The sequence below is a fragment of the Harpia harpyja genome, chromosome 5, assembly GCF_026419915.1.
Source record: "Harpia harpyja isolate bHarHar1 chromosome 5, bHarHar1 primary haplotype, whole genome shotgun sequence".
In the NCBI taxonomy this organism is placed as follows: Eukaryota; Metazoa; Chordata; class Aves; order Accipitriformes; family Accipitridae; genus Harpia; species Harpia harpyja.
The window spans coordinates 38,684,132-38,704,286 of record NC_068944.1 but is presented as its reverse complement, the minus strand read 5'-3'; the positions used below and the strand labels follow the sequence as shown (position 1 = coordinate 38,704,286).

At 35.9% G+C, this 20,155-nt stretch overlaps 1 protein-coding gene across 1 annotated transcript in view; it reads right to left on the bottom strand.

Moving 5' to 3' along the window:
* Positions 1 to 20,155, bottom strand: part of RAB2A (RAB2A, member RAS oncogene family) — a 45,801-nt gene that overhangs the window by 12,220 nt on the left and 13,426 nt on the right. The window contains exons 4-7 of the mRNA XM_052788679.1: positions 19,342 to 19,409; positions 9,345 to 9,427; positions 7,868 to 7,960; positions 4,066 to 4,177 (exon numbers count right to left, since the gene is read on the bottom strand). Coding sequence (XP_052644639.1) covers positions 4,066 to 4,177; positions 7,868 to 7,960; positions 9,345 to 9,427; positions 19,342 to 19,409 — 356 coding nt within the window. The remainder of the gene's footprint in view (positions 1 to 4,065; positions 4,178 to 7,867; positions 7,961 to 9,344; positions 9,428 to 19,341; positions 19,410 to 20,155) is intronic.

The window sequence follows — 20,155 nt, the reverse complement described above, 5'->3', positions numbered from 1 at the left end:
TTAATCTATCTTCTATAAACTAAAAAGACTTGAAAACATAGTGTGAGCAGTTCAGAAAAAAATAGTAATTTAAGACTCCATGAAGAATTACCTCAGAAGATTTTTAGAGCTGCCTAGGAAGCTTCCTTTACTGCTTCAAAAATTACTGATATAAGCAGCTGTCCTAAAGAACTAAAGAAGATGAGTTTACCCCATTTTCTACTCTAAAAACATGCATTAAAGCATTTTTGTTAAAATAAACAAAATTCTGGCAACTAGTATTTTGAGCAGCCATGTATATGTATGAGATAGACTGCTTCCACATACAGAGGTAGGCTATAGAGGACTACAGGATTCAAACGATTTCAGGAAGGGCTTCCGTGAACAATGCAAGATGATTATTTCTAAACCCTTAACGGTCTTGGTTCTTTTGCCGTGAGTACTTTTGCCTCAGATTCAGAAAGCAAAGGTTGAAAACCAGCTTTATAATGAGGAAAAAAAACCCCAACATTTAAACTGCAGAACATGTTTGGCCAGGAAAAATGGATATTCTTCCTAATTCTACTTTGGACAGATACCTCAAAGTTCGATCTAACTAGTTCTCTTAATTGGGTGGAAGAACAGTTTAAGCCCTGCTACTGGATACTGTGTAGCTTCTTTGTTGTCACTTTTCCTGGCAATCACACTTACATTACTTCCTCTAATAGCCAGAAATAAACTTCCATTACTACTTTGCTTTGTATAGCAACCACTAAGCAACACAACACAGGCACAAATGCAGCAGGCCAAGGCTTTATTAGTCAACTACATGATCTCAGTATGGTAAAATCCCTCTTTTGGCAAAGGAAAGGGGAAACAAGACACCAGTTGTTTTCTGGGAATGTTCTAGCCTGTTATATCTATGCATTTCTGTATGTACACATGCATGTGCCTTACAGTAATAGTGCCTTTCTCCAAAGCACCCTTTTTGAGGAATATTTCCTACTGATGGGTAAGAAGGACAGACAGCTGACAACTGAAGTAAAAATTAATCTTAAACATTAGTTTTATCATTCTACAAGGCTGCTAAATACAGAGTAGAGAAAAGAACAGAGGCCTAATAGATGCACATAGTTCTTAAATATTTCTGAAACTGTATTCATGTAAACTTCTGTTTGCATAAGTCTTTGCTGCTAACTAGTCAGAATCTATATCTACCATTTGGCTCTGGAGCTATGTCCTTCTCTCAAGTAAAATAGCCTGCTCTTTCAACACGGCTGATGCTATATCTTATACAGACATGTTTGACTTCAAAGATTTCTACAGGTATCCTGGCACTGTAACGGTTAACTACATAACCCATGCATGATACACTACAGTCTTCAGTGATTTATCAGCATGGATTAAAAATGCTGTTGAGTAATTAAGGGGATATTCCCCCCCCCCAAACCCCATAGCTTTTTTTCTCTCATCCCCAAAAACCACCATACAATTAGAGCGCGCCCCTTTGACCCCAGTAGTTCTATCTAAAAAGTCTAGTACTTTTGGAAAAGACAAGCAGTCTGAGGCTCAAATTAAATGCATAAAAAGTATTTTGACAATTTATCTGAAACCTAAGCAAGTAGAAGAAAGTGTCTGCTTCAACACTTTTAACACAAATGCACTTGAAAACATCTAACAATCCAGATGCAGATTCAGAGACTTGCAATGTCCAGCTTTTTAGATCCAGTGTACTTCCATAAGTGCAAAAATTCAACAGTATTACTTTCTTAGCCCCTAGTTTCCCAAATAAGCCACTAAAAACATTCTCCCCATTGCCACCACATAAGATGGCATTTGTAAACACAGGGCCACAGATATCTTCTGCTTAAAATTTAATCTAATTTTAGCTGAATTACCTCAAATGTTGTTCTTCCTGTTTAGTTTCTACATCCTCAGGCAGTCACAAAACTGTAATTTCTTTCCAGTCCTGAAGTCGAGTACTGAAGGCTTGCTAGATTTGCCTCCATTTTGCACACTCTGTGTTCTTTCCTCAAATGTTGCCCATTCCACATGATTTCCTTCCTTGTTCCCTTCTATTTTTTTGATACTGAACAGTCCAGAAGCAGCATTAAAATGAAAATGGTCTCTTTTGGCCACGAAGTGCTATCTTTTCACCTACCGTGCCTACTATTTCTCCTCACTTATTTGTACTGGCTCAAAGATTAAGATTTTGCTCCTTCAGCTGTAACTATTCTAGATCATGCCACCTCTTTTAGTGTTGAATAAGAACACCTTTTAAGGAATGCATTTGTTTGTCACTAAAAAGGATTATATCCTAAAGCTTTTCGATCAGAATTAGAAAGTTAGTACATGCATGCAATTACTCACTTGTATGATCAGAAGGAGAGGAATCTATTTGAACTTTTTTGACAAAGAACTTTATGCTCATTATCCTCCTGATAATCAGAGATGTATTAGGTACTGGATAACTCATTCACTAGCATGTATTTTTTGACATGGAGAGAGGTGCTAATGTTAGAATCAGGTACTAACAAAGCAGAATGAAGTAAGTGAAAGCTGTTTGTTACTCTTACTATAACTTAAAAAAATACTAAATATTTCAAAACTAGAAGGCTTTACCACTAAAAGAATACCTCATCAGTTGCCCACCATTTTGCATTTAGGACAATTTGGGGAAACGAGTAAGGGCAGTATGAGAAGCTGAACTATGCCATGCTATTATAAAACAGGTTAGTAAGTGGGGATATATGAACTGAGTATGGGCCTGAAAGACACGTGAAACAATCTTTCTGCTTTACATAGCACTAGTATCTCAGATGGAGCTCTTTGTCCACCGCTGTACTGTCTCTAGCTAGGATGGAGTTAGTTTTCTTTACAGCAGCCTATTTGGTGCTGTGTTTTGGATTTGTGACTAAAACAGTGTTGAACAAATGTTTTACCTACAGCTGAGCAGCACATGTGCAGTGTCAAGGTTTTCTGTTTCTTACTCTGCCTCCCACAGCGATTAAGCTTAGGGTAGGCAACATCCTGGGGGTGCAGGGGCGGACACAGCCAGGACAGCTGACCAGAATTGGCCTAAGGGATATTTCATATTATATGACATCATGCTCAACCATAAAAACGAAAGGGTAGTCTTTCCAAAGCAGGTGTTGCTCAGAGACTGGCTGGGAATCAATCTGTTTGTGGGAAGCTGTGACTGCCTGCCTTGCCATCACTTCTTCCCCCCACCTCTTTCCTTTATTTATTAAACTCTTTATCTCAACCCCTGAGTTCTTCTCGCTTTGGCTCTTCTGGTTCTTTCCCCTATCCTACTGGACAGGGAGAGAGAGTGAGCAAGCAACTGGATGGGCACTTACTTGCTGGCTGAGGTCAACCCACCACAACCACCCTTCAAGAAAGGCATGCAGTAAATCAAGGTGAGATATGCAAGAACTCACATATGTCCAGAAATATGAACTATAAGCAAAACTTCAAAAGACTTAAATTCTTTAAAGTAGCAAAGACTGAAAAACTTATTCAAATACATAGCAGACTACAGCAACCAAGATAATGACCTCTTCAGCAGTTCTAGAGGAACTAGAAAAAGAAATTGTGTGCGTGACCTGCAGCAAAAAAGATTCCTGCTGTGTAGCAGAGGGGAAAGTTGACAACAATACAAATACCAAAGCACTGCAATAGATTGCTCTGTAGAGCTTGTGCAATATTAGAGGTCTTTAGAACAGGTTAGATTAACATCTGCCAAGGATACCAACCGCTTGGCTTGCTTTGGACTAGCAAATCTATTCTACTCTTCCTTTAGATTTCAGGACAGACAAAAGTACCCATTTCTCTGATCAAATATTAAAAAAACCCAACACCAAAACAAGTATATTAATTACTAGAGTCTCAACAATATGATTAGTGCTATGCAATGAGATACAACATAGACACTATCTTTCTCATAATATAAATTAAAGAGCAGTTAAGTTAAATTAAGGAATCCAAAACCTAGAGGCATAGTATCTGTCCAAATAACAAAGTGCAATTCAAAACAACTCTTTTACTAAAATACCAGTGTTACTCAAATATCAGTGTTCAGAAATCAGTGTTCAGGGTTCAAGTTACCTCCTCTACATTGGAAGCAGTTTTGGCAGATGTCTCCATAAAGATAAGTCCATGCTCTCGTGCAAATGCTTCACCTTCCTCTTTCTTGACTTCTCGTCTAGATTCTAAATCACTAAGACGGAAAAAAAATAAGTTAGTTGTATGGTCTAACCTGTCCTTGTAAATATTCTTCAGAGACATGCTTATAGGTCAAGAGCCCCCATTAGAACTTATGTGCATACGTATATCTATTCAAGCCCCTACCTAAAGTAGAATTATTCTAAGCCTTGCACTTATGGTATATGGAATAGCCACAGACATCACACTTGCTTGAGCTATCAATCCTAGCTGACACAGATCTTATCAAAGACTTCATGAAATGGCATTCATCACAATGCGTGTATATTTATCTAGCTATTCCTTGAACGCTAACTTTAGACATTGTCATTTTAGGTAAATATCACTCTTTTCTAGTATAATGTTATCTCTACCAATCCACACTGTAAAGCTGAACTGATAAGGGAGTTTTATAAATGACTTCTTAATGATATTAAAAATAATTTTAAAAATAAAGTTCATTTTTTCTATTCAGTAACAAAACTTCACACAGTCAATTTCTGTTCCGATAAAAAAACTTAAAAGAAACAATAAGTTATTTTGAACTACATTAGCTGTTCTCTCCCAAGCTAGCATTTAGGTTTTGAAACTCCAGGCCTGGCCCTCTAACAGCAGAAGAATTTGAAGTGACTGTCACACAGTTTCTTGCTTCCTGCTTTCCAAGCAGTTTAGATGAAAGTTAAATATTACACAAAAGAACAGAAAAAAACCCCTCTTGGACTGGACAACTAAAGACAAATCTCCTTCTGTAAGTGATATAGACATGTAAGTATTTCACTCTTCCTTTTTAAAGCTTCTTTAGGAACAAGGAGCACACAGTTTGTCCTTCTTTCTAAGTATATTAGATCTTGAGCAATAACAATGCTACATTTACACATAAATAATAAATGACATATATATTTAAATAAATTTTCATTTAAGTTGTGCATGTAAAAAGATCTTCTCCAATATGCATTTTTAAACTAAACAGTGTGCAAATACAGAGGTTTAATTTGCAGCAAGAATACCAGTAAAAAGTACCATACTGGGCTTCAGTGCTGCCATCCTTGTAATTACACATATATTAAAAAAAAAAACGATACTCACTGTGGCATCGATTTTGCAGCAAAGCAGGTTTTTGTTATTTTTACAACTACATGCTAGCTCAGATGAGTTAGAGTCAAGATAATTCAGCACATCATTTAAACACGGAGCATTTGAAGATAAGGATTTAATAAATGTCTTCTCAAAACAATTTTAAAGTTGATGTTCATTATATGTAAGCATTCCCAGAATCTCAGCTTCAGGCTTAAGATATCTTAACAAGGTGTTCATTCTCACATCCCTGAAGTAGCTATCTGACATTGTATTTTTGAACTTGAGCAGTGTCTTTATTTGCTACTACCATGCTACCCTCAAAAATACCTTATTTAAAACCTTCATTCACTACAGTGTTATCTCCATGACAGAACAGAAATAAACAACTATTTTGACTTGAAATAGTGCAGCTACATCGAAAACTGCAGTGATAAACCAGTCAAAACTCACTACTGATATCTAAACATATTCTTAAAGAGCTTTAACTGCTTCTACTAACCACAGTTGTCTTCCTCTCTCCATTCCAATAATTCGAAGCATTTGGTCTTACTAGATCAATATAGCTATGTTTTGTTCTGGAAAGAAGATTAAGTACAGTATTTGTCATGTTTTAACACTAGTATTTGTAATGTTTTCAAAAAAACAACTATTATTTCAGGTTAAATTCTCAACACTCTTCAAATCCAGCAATAAGTCAGTACTACAAATGTATTATCAAGTGCACTTTTGGGACTCATAAGAACAAAATTTATTCCTTCAAAAATATTATGCTAGTATACGTGTTCTTCCTTCCATCTATCTCTAGTAGTACGCCCTACCATATGAACTCCTGTAACACACTTTCAAGATAATGCGATATAATTGAAGGAGTTTTCTTCCCATCCTCCTCTTTGAAGCTTGAAAATAACCCCCTTTAAAAAGCTTCTTAAAGAACTTTTACTTCATGTGGCACCTTAATCTGTAACTTAAAATACATCTTTTAAGTGTATGTTTTGTTTGAATAAAATGTAGTTGCAACTGGGAACTACTGAGCTAACTGCAAGTAGCATATTATAATATAAAATCACATGGTATAGTCTGCATCAGCAGAATGCAAGACAAAAATTTAGCTTAACAGCTAAGAATAATCAGGAATAGTTACAGATGTCAACTAAGTATGTAAACTTACGTAATACTTATCTAAAGTAAACTTTACTGTTTCTCTCAGTGCCATATTTTTACTCACATAAGCATAAAAACAGTGTCAGGGACATCACGGGCTTACCAAAGCTTCATTTAATAAAATAGATTACATTTTTATATTAATTTGTGAAGACTATTCTTATCACATTTCTCAGTTAAAAAGAACGTCATTAGTAATTTTCCAGATTATGTATAAAAACATGGACAAGCTTTACAATTACTTAACACTTAACATGTTTTTCACGGGGAGGTAGAGGGTAGGGGGCAGAGGGAGGAAAACAGAAAGGAGGAGAAGTGGGAAGAAGAAGAAAAGATGTGAACAGGCCAGAGTAGCAAAACCAGACTCTATTTACCACAAGGCTGTTTCTCAGCAGTATCTAAGAAATGATCTGCTGTTCATTAAATTTTAAGGGACAAGCATACACACCATTATTTCAACTAGCATCTTTACCTTCAAGAATTGCTGAGGCATGGAGACAAGTTAAGGTTAATTAGGTAAAGGCCCATAACTACTGGGTTATTAAATTCTGAAATTATGCTTTTGATATTTGGAAAAATCCTATATCCAGCAAAAAAAATCTAGACATGATGCTACAGTTCACTGGATCAAGAACTAGAAAAATTACAGATAAACTTAATGTATTCAATTATGTGTTTTTATAAAGACCTTCAATACAGATCAAAGTCTCAGCATCAATAGGGAACCATTTTAGAACTTTGGACAGTCTAGCTGATGAGGAGACCAAGTAAATAGTTGTTTACAAATTGGGTAACATACTTCCAAAACTTTTAGTTGTATTTTCATCACCCAGTGTCTAACAGCAGCCTGAATTCACCAGGAAATGGTGAAAGAGCATTCTCTGCCCCCAATCCCAGCTAAAACATACAGAATATGAAACAGGCTTAGAATTCAGAATCATCTCATATAATCATTGAGGTATGCACTTTTTACATTTGAGAAAGATTTTTGAAATGGATCCTGTAGTATGGGCTTTTTTTTTTTTTTAATTACATTTTCTCTGCTGTGATTCTTAACCAAAAACTAAAGCACTTCAGAACACAAAATTAGGAGTCATATTCTCTTTATAAGGGAGAGATCTAGGTGCTTCTAAATGGTGATTCCAGATGTAAAAAAAAAAAAAAAAAAATGTAACGAGAAAAATAGTTCATATAATCCATGACTTCATGCATTCACAGTCAATCCTTTTAAAACAAAATTACTTCTAAAAAAGGTACTCGGAACATAAGGTAGTTGATCCACATGTGCTGCACATTGTATTAGCCTAATTCGAGAAGCAAAGGTTTTAGATTTACCACAGAACTATGTCCAGCAGCTGAAGTAATTTAAAGTTAACATACTGCCTATAAATAAGAAAACACAAAAGCTGAAATCCAGAGAAGTCATAAATTTTTACCACTTACAAAATCATAACTGGTTAAATTTTACCTTTTATTTCCAATAAGCATTATAACCATGTTGGAATTGGAGTGCTGACGAGCATCTTCTAACCAAGTTGTCAAGTGGTTGAAAGTGTCCCTCCTAAGTATGGAAGGGAATGAAAATTAAAAGCAGTATTTGAAGAGATCTCTTTCCCTTCTGTTAGTCAGTTTCTCTACTTGAGTAACCAACTCATTTATTAGTACACATGCTCCAGGGATAAAAGCTAGTAATCCCTTTGCGAGATGGAGAATAGATGAACAAAAATTTAGTAAACAAGGAGCATTAATGAACTCTGCCTAAAAAGTAATTGAAAACATGTTTGCTACAAAGAGTACAGAGGATTCTTATAGCTGTAAGAAACTATAATTTTATATACATATAAAGTCTGCTGAATGGAATTTTAAAAGTCCCTAGCAGCCTCAACCAATTCAAACAACAGTACAAATTATACGAGTATGAGATTGTGATGTTTGTTCTACTGAAGGCAGAAAATGGATGACAATTTTCTGTGAGTTTATAAACTGAATAATGAATTTAGCAGCAAAGTCTTTTAAAGTAAGGTACACAACTATGGCATGTTACAGCTTTTACAGAATGTGTACACTAAATATTAGATTACATGCTTGTAAGTGTGTTTAAGATTTCACAAGAGTAAAACCATCTATTTATGAATCAAAGATTCATTTGCTGGAAATCCAATGGAAAGGATATGTTGCTTCCTGATATTTAAAAATAAACAGGGAACAAAAGGAAAAACATCTAGGTAATCTCTAGTAAAAGTTGTCGCTTAATTCAGCAATGAGACCCAAGATCCACAAAGTGAGCCACACACCCTAATAGGATTTTGGAGCCTGAACATTTTCATAAACCAGGCACAGTACCCACAGTTTTGCAGATTGTATAGAGACTTTATTCAATACAGAAGCAAAACCTTAGTCACTTCTGAACAGCTGCTAAAAAAAAAAAAAAAAAATCATCACACTAAGACCTGTATTTTCCCAACCTCATAAACACAGCAATGGTAAAAGTTTCCTGGTATTTTTATGTAACCAAACTTTGATGTTTTACTATTTCACTCCTTTGCAGAATGGCACTCCAGAAAAAAAACCTGCTATAATTAGAGAAAAATTATAGCTCATGGTAATAAAAACACTAGAAAGGAATTAATGAAATATTTTAAGGTCTTTCTGAATAAAGGTAATGCACAGGTTCATGGTCAAATAGTTTATAAAAATAGTTTCATTCTTCCTGAGACTTTATGTATACTTTTTCTCAACCACTATACAGAGAAATTGGAAGGATATAGGTTACATAGGCTATATCTTGATTTTGAGCACTGAAGGAAAGTTGGCAAAACATTAGACTACAAATATCTATACAAAAAGCCAAACTAAATTAATCATTTTAATACTGCTACATACCATAGCACAATTCTACAAAGACATATAATTTTAATCCAGTTATACCTCCTTGGTATTCTCACCTTGTAATGTCATACACTAGTAAAGCCCCTGCTGCCCCTCTGTAGTATGACCTTGTAATGGAACGGAAGGACTCCTGCCCTGCCTGTAGAAGACAAAGTTTCATTATTTCATATCTCAAATTTATTTTTTGGTGCTGAAAACCACAAACTTAGAATGAGAGAATCATAGAATTCTACTTTTGAGAGGATGGGGACAAGGAGGAGTATGGAATGGAAATCAGAGAGGGCACAACTGGGGACAAAGTCTCTAACACTAGCAAGAGAAGGGACATAAGGAGAAGACACCAACTAAAGCAGAGTGCTGTATTAAAAAAAAAAAAAAAAAAATCGGAACAAGACCTCTAAACCTTTTTTGGCAATCCCTGACAACCCAATTTACTGAATGGCTTCACAATACATGAATCATTATTAGAGCACAGAATGGACTCCTAGCAACTAAGCTCTGAAGACAAATTTGAAAGGAAGCAAATAACCCAGAGCTTCACATTTGAATTCAATAACCCGCTCCCTGGGGCAGCTGTTGACACTAGAATAAATAAAGCCCATTGTAAATAAATGATGAATGACATCTTTACGCCCACCATCTGCTGGTGTAAAGGTTGTTGGAAGGCCAAGGATGCAGATTTTATCCGTTATATCATAAACGGCAGCCAGCTTTCAACAGTCTTCAGATGGAATTCTTTCAGTAATCATTTTATTATGAAAAAAACCAGAAAATGGTCCTGAATTCAATTTTACACAATTCTTCTCCACAGTTAATCAATTTCCTCTGTACTTGATAAATAATACTTGTCAAAACAGCTACAGGATGTAAGAGTCATCTTCATATGCACTGGTGAAAAACTTCAGAGATCCTACATAAATTAGATAGCTCTCACAAAAGTATTCTGTAAAAAATCTCAGCACTTAAAAGAACATGCTCAAAAGAACATAGCCCTGAAAAATAAATATTCATAGTTGCAGACCTTGAGCTCCCCATGCTCATGTTTTTCAGAAGCGCTGTCTAGCACCTGACAGTTGTTAGGAGAAACATTTACTTCTAATATTTAGTAATAACAGAAGCTTTAGCATAATTCAAAGGCAACACAGAACACAATTAAGAAATACTAATATTAATGCTGGAGAAAACTCTACATGCAGTAAGATAGTTATCTGCAGAACTATAGGAAATTACCCTGATTTAAAACCATGAAAAGCAAGAATGAAATATTTATCAATATAAGCTACTCTTCAGCGCCAACCTACAAAATTAGTGTACAGAGAACTTTCTCTTCTCACAGTTACTGTACTTTTCTTAGTATAAGGTCTTCTGGAATTCAAGGAGAACTTAATCTAGACTCTGTCATTGAACAAGAACAGTGGCACAACAAGTTTCAACATGTTCAGTCTTCAGAAAGCACCCTTATCTTCCAGAATAATCAGTTACTTCAGTTTAAGAAAATAAGTTTATCTTAGCCATTCTAGTGGAAAAAGTTACAAAAGACAGACAATATATTTAATAGTTTCAACATGATAAGCATACACTAGCATATGCACTTGGCCAAGAGTACAAGTGCATCTTCATGTAAACTAAGGTAACAGAACACAGACAATCTGCTAGAATGCACCAAGGAATAGTAAAAACCCAAGTTTTTAGAGCAATACTTTGTTCCCTACCCAGAAGCTCCACTAAGCTCTACAACTTTTTCTTGGTGTGGTGACTAGCTCAAGTGCATGGTAGATGCATAAAACATTTTCCTCCTAACTAAGCAACAGACAAGTTATTGTTACCAGTGTATTCCATGTATTGCCTAAAATCATACATGAAGTGGACTTAGCCTACCACATTAAGATTGCCTGTTTCACCTTCATAAATTCCACCCTGACACATGAAATTGTTCATCTCCCTGAGTAAATTAATCATGGTCAGCCAAGATTGGCAGAGGTTCTAGCAGATCTTACAAGAATGTAAGAACTTCGAGTTCTTACAAGAATCACTTACTTACAAAAGTCCAGTATCTAAATCCTGAAAATACTGTAATGTTTTTAATTGTGTCTCACTCACCCACAATGAAATTGAAATATCATTGCTTCCTGAAGGAAAGACTGGGGAAAGGGTGGAAAATGTTACCCCTTCTTCACCAAAGAAGATACAATCTTCCATACAGTGGTAATGAATTTGTGCTTACACATACCAATAGATAACACAAACTGAATTCCCTTTCATTCTAAACAGAAGAAAACTGAGTTTCTGTAAAGAAAGTCCATTATATTTATGTTTATATAATATATACTTTATATTATACATAAAATAGTAAGAAACACCTTATATATATAATTTACTGTCTATTTTGACAGTATCATTCCAAATGAGAGATCTAGAAGGTCAATACAGCAGGGTTAGGCATGTAGAATATACTCTACAGCTTTTTTTTAGTATCATTATTACTCTAAGCATTTTTCATCTGACAATTTGGTCTCTGCCCCCTCTCCCGTCACTTTTTTTCCCCAAAGGCAGACAAGCTATTTCAAAGAAGACAAAAACAAAGAAAAAGTGTACGCTATTAGCCAAAAACGACTTTTTAAAAAAAATACAAGTGTGTTATAATTGTACTTTATCAGTCTTACAAAGTAGGACCAATCCAAGTTTAGCTACTTGCTACAAGGAGCAACAGATAGAAGTAGCAGTATGGAAGCTCAGTATAAATTAAAAACAGCTTTGACACCAGAGAAAAGCCCTTTACCTTAAGTGGAATTAACATTGTTCTTACCATCCCTTCCATGTTTTCCCAAAATCCAGCACTCCCCCCCCCCCTTTTTTTTTTTCTCTTCCATATTAAAAAGCTTTTTTCATAGAATCACAGAATGGTTGAGGTAGGAAGGGACCTTTGGAGGTCACCTCTTCCAACCCCCCGGCTCAAGCAGGGCCACTCAGAGCAGGTTGCCCAGGTCAATGTCCAGATGCCTTTTGAAGACTTCCAAGGGTAGAGACTCCACAACCTCTCTGGGCAACCTGTGCCAGTGCTGAGCATGGGGGGGGGGGCAGTGTGGGGAACAGTAGTGGCAGTAGCCACTAAATGAATGTTAAACAGGTTATTTCCCAAGGCTGTATTACAACTAGTACAGGCAACACAAGCCTTTGCTCCAAGGCAGCCCCTGGTTATACCCACTTGAGTTACACTGCAGTGGAAGTAGGAAGATCTCTTTCCTAACAGATAAACCATGACAGCTATTTCCCATGTAGAAACTCTCACTCAGACAAGGTTACCTACAGGAACCAATAAATGCATACTGAACAGGCCTGAACACGCAACCTCTCTCTTCAGAGAAAAAGGTGCTAGCTCTGACAGGAGTAGTTCACTAATCGTGAAAACAAGTGATGTTTTAAGTCTAAGTAACATTCTTTTTGGCTGTTTTCTGGACTGTAAGCTTTTACAATTTGTATCCTGTTGGTTAACAAAAACAAACTTCCTGATAGGAAAGACTTATATTATCATAGTTCTAGGAGTTACAAGTCTTCAAAATAGTACAAAAATCTTCATCCCTGCTTGAACTGTAGAACTGCATGGACATACATCCCATGTGCTTCTCTAAATATACCTCAGTATCAAGACCAAAACACAATATCAAAATAATGACGTAAGCAGAACATGAAGCATTATCAAATACCTTAGGTCACTAAGATACACAGAGATTTAGGGCCTGTACTAAAGTTTTCAGGAACTTTTAAGCTATATAACTGTGTTACCATTGACACAGTACCTGTGGCACATTTGAGAAAAGACTCCAAGTGTTACTATTCCTATAGGAAATCTCGGTGTCATTTCCAAGTGTGTGGTGTAGTCACGTAGGTGTCAGTTGCAAAATGTGCAGGCAAGTCTTTGCTATCAAAAAGGGTTCCTTGCAAGTTCCTTAACTGTGTATTTTTGAATCTATAAACTAAGGGAAAAAAAAAATAAAAAGAGCCATGATGCAGCACAAGAAAGCAGTTAGATAATGAAACAGGATCCACAACATCGCATCTCCCTAGAAAACAGTCAATTAATTTTACCTAATTTTCTATTCTCAATGTTGAAGAATTTGGAAAGTTTCTTCAAGGACAAAGTTATCTGAGTACATCTCAGCAGGCCTTCAACATCCAAGCTGACCAACAGTTTTTACTAGGAGGAAACTTTATAGTATACATCTACATGAAAAATGAGAAACTGCAATGCACCATAACTAGTAGCTCTAGACTCCTTTGCCCTTAAAAAGGGGCATACATGTATGGTATGTTCAAACCCGGTGACAGAACACTTCATTCACATTGGGAATTATTACTCATTTAACCTTGTTTACACTTTCATAAGCTGTATGGAAAACCAAAAAGACATCTGAGAAACAAACTCACACAAGTATCACACTACCTATGACAACTGCCAGTTGGGAACTACTCCACCAAGTTGATCCTTGGAACAAAATGTTCCAGAAAGAGAGAGGAGAAATACATACCTTTGAATATAGTTTTGAAAGTTATAAATAAATTAACAACCTTTTAGTCACATGGCAACTTGTTTGTATAAATGCATTAATCTTTCTTGCAATCATGTGTCTACTCCAGAATAAAAATAATTTTAAGGTGATTTACTAGCATGTAGTACAAAGAATAGGCACAAGAGTAGTACAAAAATAAAAAAAAAAACCCCACCACCCTGCTGCTTTCCAGAAAAGACATTCCTGAACAAGAACAGAACTAAAGACGCTTATGAAGAGGAACCCGTAACAATTTAAGAAACTGTCAGAATTTACATGGAGGATTCAGCCAAGTTACATGTTGCTTCAGAATAACCCTGTCAGCATCCTAATAAGACCTGAAATTTCAAGAGGACTAAAGATCCCCGAGGGTGAAACTACGTATGTCTAAATACAGATCATTTGTACATATGCCTTTTCTTCTGATGTTGTTGAATACATGCCATTTAGACATCCAAAGCAATTCCCAACACATCACAGAAATAGAAAGCTTTAGCCCTCCACTGTTAGAAGTACCCTTATGATTTATTTCAGGTTATAAATATATTTGAAACCTTTAGGTTTTAAGTAGCTACCCTCACTAAAATGGGAGTTCCACTATGGACAAAAGGAAATGATTTGCCCTTCTTCCATCTAAGGCTTTATCCTAAGCAAGAGCTTGCTCTATTATTGTAGAAAGCCACAGATAAGCTGACAAGAAATCCATAACCAGTCAGAAAATAAAATACCAATAATATAGTATTTCAATAACCAAATATGTTTAAGCACATGACAGACAAAGGTTTGTGAACACTAAGCTAGAAGGCATATCAAATTACCTTAGCTTCCTAAAGTGCCATCATGGATGTGAACAGTAACTTAGCTACTGGCACTGAAATTCAGATGATGGTCCTATTACACAAACTGCAATTCCAAACTACTAAGTGGACAAACTCCCCCCGATCCATGAATCTAGAAATAAGTTAATGCTCCCACATAGCAGCAAACAGTCTGTGAACTAATGATCAAACTAGTTTCAGGAACCAAAACAGATCCTCTCTAAGTTCTTGATGTTACTTCACAGCAGTAAAACAGAGGGGCCATGAGCACCGAGTCAATAACTTGAGCTGTAAGATGTAGCCGCATTCTTGCGGGCACAATGGTGAAAGTGTCAAATTAGTAAAAATACAGTAGAAGAATTCACCAATTGCCCATGAACATAAAAATATGCTCTGACTACCAAAGCAAGTAGAAAATATCATAAAGTAGACAATTAGTTAAGAACTCTTGCGGGTGAGTGCTACATCCTAGCAGTTGTCAATATCACTAAGATGAAGTGAATATTCATTTAATGAATTAAGGGAACTTTATTTGGTTTTACTAAATCCAAAGCAAACACATGAAAAATAACTGAATTTCCAAGAAGGATTAGTATATTCAGAATATCTGAAAGCGGACGGATAAGTCACACTGTGGTTTTAGGGAAAGAGACATGCTTTCAACAATTATGCCTTCTGTCTTACACAAACGCACTTTTTTCTGCAAGCTCTCAACTGCTAGAAAACACTGTCAATTTAATTAGAAAGCTCACTTATATGGAAACCAAGAAATTACTTGAAATTAGCCTGTAAAAAAGAAAATATTTCAGATAGTCTTTGTCTGAACAAGACTAGCCTAGTCTAAGCAAGGCTAAGGTGTTATAGAAACATAATAATGAATAAAAATAAACATTTTTTATCACCAATTTCCTTGCAATGAAGCAGAAATAGATATAAAAAATTATCATATTTAAATACACAGGAAAAAAAATCTTATTCATACCAATTTATTTAGAGAACATAAGTAGTATTACTTATTATCATCACTGATCTCTCCCCCTGCAGCGCCTGAGAGCACTTAATTCCTTCTTTCAATTATTGCTTATTTTTGCTCATGAACAATGACTTGTTAGTAACAGTCAATACAATACAGAACATCCCGCTCAACAACAAAATGAAGGCTACTGACTCAGCCTGGTAAGAAGCTCAGTATCTCTGTACAACAATGAAGTTTTTCTAAGGAGAAGCAACTTGAATATTTCTCAGTGTTACACTGCCACAAGACAACTAACCTCATCTACACAGCTTGTTTAAACTCACAAAGCTTAATAGCTCCCAGAATGGTCATTTTGATCCTTACCAGCCTCTGTAGACCACTTCTAGTTCCCTAAAAGTTATTTTTGCAACTGACACTAACTCAAGTGCCACGCTTCCACAAAAGAGTAGCTTAACTTCTCGTCGGCAATTACCAACTAACCAGTTTTGACAAAAATATTTCTCAGTCTATCCAACTATTGAAAGCCATTACTAAGATTAAAGACACAGGAAAGGAAATAATCTAGAAACTAAAGACAGACAAGACAAATGAACAATTTGGTCCAATACCTGCACTCCCCTTGACTGACCTAAATGCATCAGAAAGGAAAAGTGAAACCCAAGGACTCACAGACCTAAAAACCTGGGCATGCCACAGCACACATAGCAGCAAGCTTGCAGAGCCCAGCAGTGGGGAGATCAGGAGCAGCCTGCAGCTGGGAGAGAACAACAGGACACACTATTTGCTTGTGTAGACATATGATCAGCAGTAGAGCAGAGACTGCAACACCTAACACTAAGTATGCAATGGTCACACTGAGCACCGAGTATCTTTCATGTAACGTGGGGTTTGGGTTTTTGGTGGTGGTGGTGGTTTGGGGGCACTTTTGGGGGTTTTTTGGGCAGGCGGGGTGTGTGTGTGTGGTTTTGCATCAGACTAGTTTTACTAGACTACCAGCTCACAGGACCAAATACTGGACTACAATTTCCAACGGGCATACGTGCATTCCTTGAGCATATCTTCCAGTTCAGCCTCATCCAAAAGTAATTCAGTTTGACTACTCCCACATGAAAATCAGACTGCAGTAAGCAGAGCTAACTTCTGTAACACACTCCTGATCCAAACTGTAGATGCTAATGAAAAAGTCAAATATTCTTGAGTTATGGTACAAGAAGAGCACACAAATGGATCTCACAGACATGCAACTGTTAGCTTCAGCTGCCCCTGTAAGTTATGACATACTCCTGCAGTCAAGTACGCTGCAGCTTCCATATATTCCCATTATTAAGATATACTTTTCCTTGGAGGTACATTGATCTGCTGAAGACAACACAAACTGAGCACTGTTGCATAGAAATATCTGGCCGAAGAAATCTGAATTAAAGTGATTCTCTTAAGAAAGCAAGTCCTCGCTCATTGTTAAGCAGTCAAAACAAATTTTATCCAGTTCTCTACTTCTTATGTCTCTGCTCAAGATGCTTCCTGTTCAGTGATGGATTAAAAGCAGGTATGTAAGGCTAGCACTAAATCAGAGAAGTCCTGGTGCTGTGACTCAGTAAACACCAACTGAAAACATAAATACTTCGTGTGTTTCCTTAGCCACAGGTGTAAAATGAACTTGGTCTTATCAAACAGAAATTGTTACAACTTAGTAAATATGGAGACAGCACCAGTAACAGCTAGCAGTTTTTGCTAACGGAAGAAGAAATTCAGTAAATGCTCAGTAAACGCAGATACACATCACAGACATAGTAACCTCGATCATTATGGACATCTTTGTGTACCTTAACACTCATAAGTAAAATATCTCTTGAGAATTACCTCATCATATTTCTTATTTTGCTATTCCTTCAACACTTTTGCACCCAAGATCAGAACTGAGACAGTGGAATTTAGATATGCTTACAAGCCAAGATTGGATTAGAATAGAAATATCCTGTGTTTTAAAAATCAGATTGTATACAGCTAAAATTTTAATTACAGCCAATATACTAAGTCATTCATTGCTTACAACTTATAAATTATTAACTACAACACAAGCATACAACCTACTCAGTGTATGAAAGCTTTCAATGAATATTTTTAATTTACGTACGATTTACTTAAAAAGCTAGCCAGATGAAATCCCTGCTCAAAAAGAGCTTATAAGTTATAATCAAAAGCAATTCTGTTGAAATTTTGGCTATCAGACACTTTGCACGCATTCAAGAAGCCAGACTGCAAAGAGCTACTGAGTCAGAGGCACCAAAAAACCACAATCTACTCAAAAATAGTTGCTAAGTTCACTTGTATCCAAGGAGCAGATAATAGCATATTAACAAAATCAGTTTGAAAGCCAATGAAGACAGTGGCTGCATTGGCAGTAAAATTAGTAATTTTGTCTACAGAGAATCTGTCCCAGTTTTAGGAAACAAGGACCAATGTAGATATGTTCTTGTGTAGTCATACTACATACTAAAAGTTTGCTTCTGAAGCTACTGTTTATGCAGAGATTTGCTTGTCTATTGAACCTAAAAACGATCAGCCACCTTGGTAGTCAGCAATCCACAGTTCTAATAGTAAAAATGCCCAGGGCAGAAAAAGCCTGAAGTAAGAAGAATCTGATCATATTCTTCTATACCTTTTCATGGAGAACTTCCAAGGAGGCACAGGTGTTAGATGCCATTTCAAGTGATGAACTTGTAAAATAAAGTAAGGTACTTCAGACCTTACCTATGAAGTTAGCTAAAATACTGTATTTGTTTACATTTTTATATACACATGTACATATGTAGACATGCCTATATGAATGTATCTTCCTTCCTTCATTTGCTATACCAAAAAGAACACATACATGAGGCGATTGTTCATGTATCTGTCAAGTCCCTAATGTATCCTAAAATGCTTTTGGAAAAGGAAACAGACAACCCTGCCTTAGGGAACAGTTAAGCACATTTGAAAGACATAGCTATCAGCATGAGCATCTTAAAGCCCTTGCATCACAAGCACAGACGTTGAGGCTGGCTGCTCTATGGTAAAGTGACTGACAAGAAAACAGCTGACTTCACTAATGTGTGTTCTTAACCTGAACCCCCTCAAAAGTCAAAGTCTGGTTTTTGGTAGGCTTTTCGAAACTTTAAGGTTTTACCAGTCCCTTCTTGATTGTCTGAAGTATTTACTATCTTCATGATTATAGTGAACTTGAGTTCCTAAGTCACCTTCTATGAAAACAGTGAGCCATATCTTTTATTCTACATTGGAAATGCAAACATTTCCTCCAGAGAATTCCTGATTAAAGCTAGTAGACATATCACAATTTCCCAACAGAATGTTGTATTAACCAGACCTTGCATGAATGCACAGAGAAAGACTATTTAGAGAAATCTAAGTTCTTAATAATATAGAAAACTTTCACAAAAAAGTGAGGCAGCACCAATTCCAGTCTTACAAATCTGACAAAGTGTTACTTGAGGAAGTAAAGTTACAGTGCAAACAGCAGAAATTTGCACTGTTTTAAGAGTACATAACACCAAAAAAGGAAATTTTAGCAAATTTTTAATCTTCATAGAAACCACAGAAAGCTGCAAGACAAAGCACACAGTCTCACATTGGTGCTGATGATAGAGCTTAACCAGAACAAAGGGAAAGCTAGTGGAGCCGTATGTTTAAATAATTTCTATGATGTATTACTTACCGTATCCCATATCTGAAGCTTTATCTGTTTTCCATCAATAGTTATCATTCGAGCCCCAAATTCTACACCTGAATAGATTTTACAAAAGATTACATTATTAGCATATATCAGAAAGAAGAATGTCAATTACTATGAAAGCAAGAAGGTAAGTTTAAGTTAACTCAACATTGTATTTGTAGGAAATAATCTCTTTCACAATCTGCTTTTAGTTAATTTTCCAGCTGCTTGAAAGAGCTGGAAAGTTTTCCAGAAGGAAGAAAACTGTTACTTTGCAAGTGCTTTAAAAAATGCATTAATTAGAGCAAGTGCCAAGGAGGTATTTCCTACAAAGTTTTCCAAACGATTTAGTAGGTCCAGATCAAAGGGAGAAAAACATGTCCATTTGAATGCAAACAGGAAATTGGAAGAGTCACAGTTATTTTAGCACTCTACCAATGATAGATTGCTGAAACCAGTTTAGAAGAAATTAAACTTACAATTTTTTATCAATAAAATTTTCTATTAAGTGAGCATATAAATATCACCTTCAACAAGATAAATTTTATTACTGTATTAATTAAAACTCATCTGCCTTTATGAAAAAAAAGTGCTTCCAAAATTCTAGCTAGTTAAAGATCAAATTTAATAACTAAGGAAAAAATTAAATGTGTTTCAAATAAACAAAAGTAATTTCTTCAGCGGAAAAAACTCAGCCTTTTGTACCATCTATTAAAGCAGTTTTAAGATCATTAACAGTAAATTAAGCATAAATTGAGACTATTACTACAGTAGTTAAAATCTCATAAATGCCTAGAGATAGTGGACATATCTAAAG